Here is an 8,629-nt window from a genome sequence, read left to right on the forward strand (position 1 = left end):
TTTATCATCACAAATATTTATACAAAAATTTGAATCATCTATCTGTAATTATAACCAAAGTTTACTTGAAAATTCACGAAAATATTCAGTTAAAATACCACTTCCAGTTGGCGGAAGTGACCTAAAAGTTGATAGGATTCCTTATTTTTGATATAAAGCAGATGTACAAAATCTCACTGACTTAGGTCGCAGCGTTTTTAGGTTATTGTGTTTACACACACGGACATAATCTCAAAAATTGTATTTTCAGACTCAGGAAGGTCTAAAATGTCAAGATTCATCAATATCTTGAGGTTGAATTTTTTCACGATTCCTATACTTTCTCTATACTATGTATACAAGAAAGTTAAAACAATATGAAGACTTTTTGAAAACTAAGGTTTCCACTTATTAAACTCAATCATTTTACCCTTAAGCTCAAAACCAGGGAGTATTCCTGGTATAAAGAAGTCAATCAACTGCTTGGGGACCCCGTGATCCAACTCATACTGAGATGAAGAACTGAAGAAGGATCAAAGGTCCCAAAAGATTACAAATGTCCCTGCCCAGACCCCACACATAAAGTCATCTAAATAATGTGAAGATATAAAATTATAAATTACAAATATACAAGTGCACAGTACAACCTGATTAAGCAATTTAACTAAATTTGAGTTAAGGAATTTGAGAATATTACAATATGCATCTTCATTTAATTTATATCTTATTTGCAGTGAGTGGAGAGGCTGTCATTTCCCTGGGCTGCTCTGCCCCTTTGGAATTCACCTACCAGATCTTACAGCAGAGTGAACACAATCCCCAAGACCTTAGCAGCTCATTTGGACTCCTGACAGTGTCCCGCAAAGGCATGAATCTTAAACTTCTCCCTCCTGTTGGTGGAATTTATGACATCATGGTTTTTGCCCGTCCTGCACTGTCCCAAGGCAATTTCAGTTGGGTCTGTACATTCCAGGTTGAGTGTCAAGAACCCAAACCTTCTGAGGAACGTCCAGAGAACCCATTTCTGTCTTGGGGCCTCCAACAAAGCGCAAAAGATTTGGGCATAAAGGATTGCAGTCACGGAATAGAGCCCTTTACAACAGAAAGTGGCACTTTTGAGTTGATTCTCCACACAATGAAACCACTGATGGTCCTTTGTGAGTTGGTTCACAAAGATTTGGATCCATCTTTGGCCAAAAGATGTGTAGCTTCACAGATAGAGGAAGAAAAGATCACATGCCATGTTCTCTGCCCATTTCACGGCTACTACCGTTTTTCTGTCTTTGTGAAGGACTTTGAAGGAGAAGGAAGCTATCAAAACGCAGGCAACTTCCTAATACAGTGTACTGGCACCACCACCAACCTGAATGAATTATTTCCGCCTTCCTTGAGCCCAGCCTGTGGACCTGGTGTTAAAACAAGGAAAGCTGGCATCTCTAAGCCAAGCCACTCTGGTCCCATCATTAGCACTCAGCAAGGCAAGTGTAACATAACATTTCACATACCTCAGGATGTGGAGCTCACTGCGGTTTTGGCCAAGGAGCAGATGCACAACAACAAGCAGACACTCAATCGATATGTTCTCCTTACATATACTGACAGCAAAATAACAGTAAGTGTGTCTTTGCCACAAGCTGGCATTTATAGACTTGGCTTATTTGCAAAAACCTCCTCCATCAAGGACTTTAGCCATGTGTGTGACTATGTGCTGAAGTGCTCCTCTGAACAACCAGGAACACCCTTCCCAAGTACTTTCAGTGCCTGGAAGAAGGGCTGTGTGCTCTTTGAACCCAGATCAGGTACACTTGAGCCACACAGCTGGGTGCGCTTCAGGATTCGAGTGCCGGGAGCACAGAAGGTCTGTGTGGTTGGGGAAACCAGAACAGAGCTACAGCTGAACAAAAGCAGAGTTTGGGAAGGTGAAATTTTTACTGGTGGTGCCTCTTCCGAGCTGAAGATGGCTGCTAAATTTTCATCTGAAACATCAAACTTGGATGTGATCATGTCTTTTGAGGTCATGGGCCTGCAAACTGAACTATGAACAGATAAAAATGAAAAGAAAAAAAAAACACAAAAATATATCAAGACTTGCAAAAGTGAGGTCAACTTGTCAAGTGTAAACCACAGACTTTGTTTATTCTGAATACAGACTGGATGGTAGGATTATTAATAGTGCACATCAACACACAAAGCTTATTTAAAAAATGGCACAGAGGCCAGTGAAGAGCAGGTTATGTAACTGTATGAAGTGAAGAGGTCAAAATATTTTGGGGTTAAACAATCACTAAAGCAAGAAATATGTGCTTTTTTTCTCAAAATAACATGTCTTCCTCGGAGGAGATGGAATATAATTTGTCAGCTGTAAATGTGAATGGAAATAAAAGATAAAAGCAATGCTGATTCTTTTGTGTTGATATTAACTTTTAATAAACAGTGCTGTTTACTTAAGAGAATTCCATGGAGAAACATTCATCTAAACCATTCCCACAGCCCCTAACCAAAATTACACTAAAGATCTCAATAGGTACTGTAGCTTTGCTCAGCTAAACAAACCAGCTTTGTTTTAACAGCTAATTATGGAGAACTCAAGAGAAAAAATATACATTTTTCTTTCAATAGGAGATGTTTTACAAAACGTCACTCCATCCATATTCCAAACCTAGTAGTGCTCTCATGAGAGGATCAACCCCATGTGCTTCGAAAGTAAACTAATCGGCACTGATAATGGATTGAGGATTATATATAGTAAATAAAAATAAACAACAGAAAACTGAAACCACCAGAACCCCCATTGCTAAAGTGAACTCCAAACATACATGATCGGAATTACAGGCTACGGGGGCACAGCAATAACATTTATTACTATAGTGCATTTTCATAAAAGACCTGTAGCTTTGCAAAAAGTTAAAGAAAAAATAGCAAGAATACAAAACAAACATCAGTTCTATATAAAATAAACAAAATGCATGAATAAATAAAATAAGACCAGATAAATACATATGTAAATAAAACAGATCTGCAAGTAACAGAGTGGAAACAAATCCTTAGAGGATGTGCCACTTCATCACAGGGCCATATTATATCTCTCTCTCTATATATATATCCATATATAATATTATAATATAATATAATATAATATAATATATATATATATATATATATATATATATATATAAAATGTGATTCAGACTATGAATGCCATGAATCACAATCTGATTGTATGGGTGGTTACCTACCAGGTAACGCTTGTGGTCGGTCAGCAAGTCGGCTAACATCCGCCACGGTGCCCTCTTTCAGTTGTGAGAAGCAGATCATAGAATGTTTGAAATAGTTTTACTGTCAAATAATGCATATTATATATATATATATATACTAGACATTAAGCCCGTTACAATAATGGGCGCTAGAACAGTAGTCCATAAACATTAGTAGGAACAGTCTATATTAAATGGCAAGGGACCTTTTACCTCATTAAATTTTTTCCGTAAAATGCCTGTAGTTTTCTCTGACAGTAATACTGGCTTTGCTGTCCGTAATATGCATTTAATTTTCTGTCACAACAGTGGGCAATCAGCAGATTCTCCCCAGCAACTGATGTAATGTGCGTGAAAATAAATCTACTTTTACTTTACCGGGCCAAGCTTCTTAATTGCAAATCTGACATCCTCAGAGTGAACACTTGCACAACAATGGGGAAGCTGGTCTCCACGTCTCAGTACCTGATTGGATTTTTCGTGTTTTCTGTTTTAGGTCTTACCTCATTTACCGAAATCCGATTGGATCTGGCACGCAATATTCTATAGGTCCCGCCCTCTCTGTCTTGTGTGACACGTCAGGCGGCCTTTGAAGCGTCGCACCGTGCCCCGCGCATGCGCACTTCACCAGAAGACACACACACACGGACACTGGACGCACACAGGGGTTTTATTAAAGAGAATATTTTTTATATATATATATATATATATATATATATATATATATATATACACACACACACCTGCTTAGTAGTGAAACAGGACAAACTTTAAAAATCAATAAAAAAAAAAAATGTCATTTGTATTCAGAACTATTTATATTGGTAGGTTTCCTATCCGAGGGTCTGTTGATATACAATATTTTTGGTTTTGTTATCAGGGGCGAAGACATATAGATTTGTTGGGGAATTAACCCAGGAGAAAGCAACATAAAGGTGACCATGTGAATAGCATGGTGAGCTAAAATCAACCCTTGCCAACTTGAGTGTCTGTCCCTGGCACTTGTTAATTCACAAGGCAAAGCAAAGCAAGGCTTCACCAGGAACTGTAATCTCTTGAATTGAAAGAGCATGTCCATCGCGATTAGAAGAATGCAAGGGATTCAAACCCTCTCGCCAAGGCCATATCCTGTGCTGATTTATCGCCTATATGATGTTGTTCTGAAGCTGACAGACCTGGAGACAGGTACCATTGAAAAGTTTGGGTGGGCTCAGCTTTCTCAAAAGGATAATCGGTGTTCCTGCTCTCAATGCTAAGTTGTGGGGCGGCATGCCAAGAGGATTAATGGAATTTAAAAATTCTGTAGGATAACGAATTGAATAGTTGTGTTCTAAAACAGTATTTATTGAAGTGTATGTCCGAGACAGCGCGTCAAATAATTTGAGCACCAATTGATTAATTTTATGCCCCCCCCTCCCCTCAGACCACAGCCTCTCTCTTCGCTTTGCGCTTATAAATTGCTGCCGCAAACAAACTATGACACTTAGCGTGATGAGAGAGAGAGAGAGAGAGAGAGAGAGGTTAGGAGCAGTCACTGATGCAGCCACCACATGACAAACCAACTCAGGATCCTAGATTGGGACCCGAGCGTAGCCATGCAACAGGTGACACCTCAGCAAGTTCAGATGGAATGGAACCAAACTAAATTTGTCTCAACAAGTAGTTCTCTTGCTTGCTGGCTAAGTAGAAGTGAGGAAAGCCCAGAGGCTGGCATGTGAATGAGGAAGTTAACACCCCCCCCTCCCCTCGGCCCGCTGCGGGTCTCTTGGATTCGTGCAAATAAATCTGCACTGCAAGCAAACTATGATACATAGCACAATGAGAGAAGTCTCAAAATCAAACGGAACGTTCAAGCAAATTATAGAAAAAATCTGAATCTGTTAAGTAGTAATCTCATGAAAAGCAGACAGATATACAAACGTTGGATTATATATATTTGCATCTGGAGATCCACAAAGAGGATAATGCTTAGACTTACAAGAATCAAAGGCAATGTGCCTTTGCCAAAGCATTATCCTCTGATGAAGACCCCTGGCAGGGATTGAAAGCTCAGGAATAAAAACTACTTTATGATACGTGATTCATTTTTCTCCCTTTGTGGATCTCCAGCTACAAATATGCAAACCATATCACAAACCTTCTCTTCCATATATATATATATATATATATGATGTCACTACACTGGTTACCTGTGTCATTCAGAATTGACTTTAAAATTCTGCTTATGGTTTATAAAGCTTTAAATAATCTCGCCCGGCTTATATATCGGAATGTCTGACACCTTATATTCCAAATCGTAACCTCAGATCCTCAAAGGAGTGTCTCCTTAGAATTCCAAGAGCAAAACTTAAAAGAAGTGGTGAGGCGGCCTTCTGCTGTTATGCACCTAAAATCTGGAATAGCCTGCCAGTAGAAATTCGCCAGGCTAATACAGTGGAGCACTTTAAAAAACTACTGAAAACACATTACTTTAACATGGCCTTCTCATAACTTCACTGTAATTAAATCCTGACACTCTGTATATCCAATTCATTATAATAACTATTCATTCAAAATCTGTACTAACCCCTACTCTCTCTTCTGTTTCCTTTTCCGGTGTCCTGTTGGTGGTGGCGCACTACCCAAAGCACCATGATGTTCCAACAATGATGGATGGATTAAAAGCCAGAAGTCTGTATGACCATCAGCATCAAGTGACTCTGTGAAAAGCCCGAACTACAAAGAGGACTATTTCATTTATGTTAGGTAGAATGCCCAAAGGGGACTGGGCGGTCTCGTGGCCTGGAACCCCTACAGATTTTATTTTTATCTCCAGCCTTCTGGAGTTTTTTTTTTTTTGTTTTTTCTGTCCACCCTGGCCATCGGACCTTACTCCTTTCTATGTTAATTAATGTTGTCTTATTTTAATTTCTTATTTTGTCTTTTATTTTTCTTTTCTTCATTATGTAAAGCACTTTGACCTACTTTTTGTATGAAAATGTGCTATATAAATAAATGTTGTTGTTGTTGTTGTTATTGTACGTAGCAGTTTCAGCTTTACTTTGTTTTTTAAGCCACTGTTGGAGCAAATCCTAACTAAGTTGGTTATGTTTTAGTGCAAAAAAAAAAAAAAAAAAAAAACTTCATTGCAATTTAAAGTGTTTTATCACACTCTGCATATTTTTTACTGTTTTGTTATATATTGTACTTACAAGAGTTATAATTAACACACGTCATGTGAGAAAGGACGTAAAAAAAAATTCAATAAAATTTTGGTGATAAATTAACTTCTTTTTTTATTTGAATCAATCAAAAAAAAATAATCAACAGATTAATTATCAAAATAAAGTGTACGGCTGGTGGAGGACATAGTAATAGGCCTTCTTTCATTCGTTCATTCACCCCTCTACGTGTGCCTCATCGGACTCTTTAGGGTCTGAATGCCAAAGAAGGTTTTCTGCACATTAAAATTATTACACGACAATTTTGCGCTAGTGGTTTACAGTAAATGTACAAATATGGCAAAAACATGTAGTTTAGCCTACAATAACACTATTTTAATTACTTATATTAGTTATTAAGACAAACACCTGAATATAATAGCATGATGGAAATAGTAATTTTATTTTTTTCTTCAGTTGTAAGTGGTCAAAATTGCTGCCACTTTTCACGTTATTATTGTCCTTTATTACTTCTAATTAGATGGACTTTTGTGCTTATTTCTCTGGAAACCTCAGAAAATGTGTGCAGTCATTGGAGATGCAAGGTAATGGCCAATTTTAGAGGTCTGAAGATTCCCTGCAGATCCATTTGAGACTTCGTGGAGTTATATAATGTTGTCCTGGAGGCCTTGCATTGTTTTACAATTGGACGCCAATTTTGTGAGTTTAATGAGCCAGTCAATATAAAGCAATATTATTTTTTTCATCTTGCAAAGCATCTGAGGAAAAAAGGAGATTGCCGCCTGTCCTTTTATCCACTGTTCTTTCAAATGAAATATTTTTTTCTACTTTTACTCACATAAAAATAGATTTTACAACGACTCCACTTTAAAAGACTTTAAAGGAAGAGCTCATTGTTCAACAAAGTGTAATGAAGGATCAGGGAAAACATGAAATTGCTGCTGAACTGCAATCCGATGTCAGTGACATTGATTTTTCCATTTGGGGATAATACTGACCATGGAATTGAATACATCGACAGTATTAAAAAGAAATTCAGGGAAGACCTGCATCTTTACTCCTGCAAAAGCAAGCAGTCTTGCATGTCTCCAAATCAGCCACTCAGTAAACAGTCACTGAATTATATCAGTGATTGGTGGTTTGACTGGCCAATTAACCCCTTATTGCCTAAATTTATTTACAATTTTATAAAAAAAGAAATTGTGTTTTTGCTGTCAAGCAGATGCTACATTAAGGAGAAGGGTCTAGCCGCAGCTTGTAATACCTATGACAAAGATCAGGTAATGCCTTCAACGTCAGTCACAAAATGCCCTTTGACTGAGATAACCCTCCCACTACCCTAATCTTAACCATAGTGTAACGGGTACCCTAATGCCCATCATAGTCTAATGTGATGGGTGTTACGTGACTGATGTTGAAGGCGTTTCATGATGTTGGAGTGTTACATGACTGACCTCATAGGTATTGTGGTCTGTAATTACACTCTGTTGAAATTAAGCGGAGATTGTTAATTTGAATACAGCAGACAAGCAAACAATAAGCTGGTATTTATTTTTATCTTACCACAACTTACCTCAAATTTGGACAATTTCTTGAAATTAGTAGCCAAAATCCATGTGCACGCCACACCAACACTTCGCTTCCATAAGGCGGATGTAATTTCCACCACGACTACTAGATGGCATGACCAGTGCTTCCAATACGATCCTTGGTACATATTGAATACACATCAACTGCCACTGGCGGGATACATATGCCAATTCAGCTGCATTCAGGCCGGTAGTGGTTTGAAGCAATTTCGCGACAATCGTCTACAAGGGGTTAAACAAGACAACTGTAGAAAATGTATTGAGGCAACACAGATAAAAGCAGGACAGATCTAATAACAGATACATTACACAAAATCAGTCCATTCAGTTCCCTTTCAGAGAGAGGGCCCCTAGGATCTGAACAAAGAAGGTTAACTTCTTTCAAAGCCAAATTCAGGGTCATGGATATATGTCTTGGATTTGCCACTAAAAAGACACTATTTTGCAAGTATTGTTGAAAACAGGTGACGTTATTGGTAAAGTTTTAGAAGAAACCAATACAGAATGGCAGCAGGGTCATTATGACATTTTGTTTGGGTCACAGTAACAGGTGAACCCACTTCTGCCTGGTGAAGAGAAAACAATTTGTCTAGGCAGGTCTATTGATGATTTTGAAATAGAAATCCCCGAGGAACCTCAAGAGAGG

At 38.1% G+C, this 8,629-nt stretch overlaps 1 protein-coding gene across 1 annotated transcript in view; it reads left to right on the top strand.

Annotated features, from left to right (window-relative positions):
- Window positions 1–2,373, top strand: part of ky (kyphoscoliosis peptidase) — a 29,414-nt gene extending 27,041 nt beyond the window's left edge. The window contains exon 7 of the mRNA XM_028801453.2: window positions 714–2,373. Within this exon, the coding sequence (XP_028657286.1) occupies window positions 714–2,020 (1,307 nt within the window). The 3' untranslated portion in view covers window positions 2,021–2,373. The remainder of the gene's footprint in view (window positions 1–713) is intronic.
- Window positions 2,374–8,629: the final 6,256 nt, after the last annotated feature.

This window comes from Erpetoichthys calabaricus, chromosome 5 (assembly GCF_900747795.2).
Source record: "Erpetoichthys calabaricus chromosome 5, fErpCal1.3, whole genome shotgun sequence".
NCBI classification, from domain to species: Eukaryota; Metazoa; Chordata; class Cladistia; order Polypteriformes; family Polypteridae; genus Erpetoichthys; species Erpetoichthys calabaricus.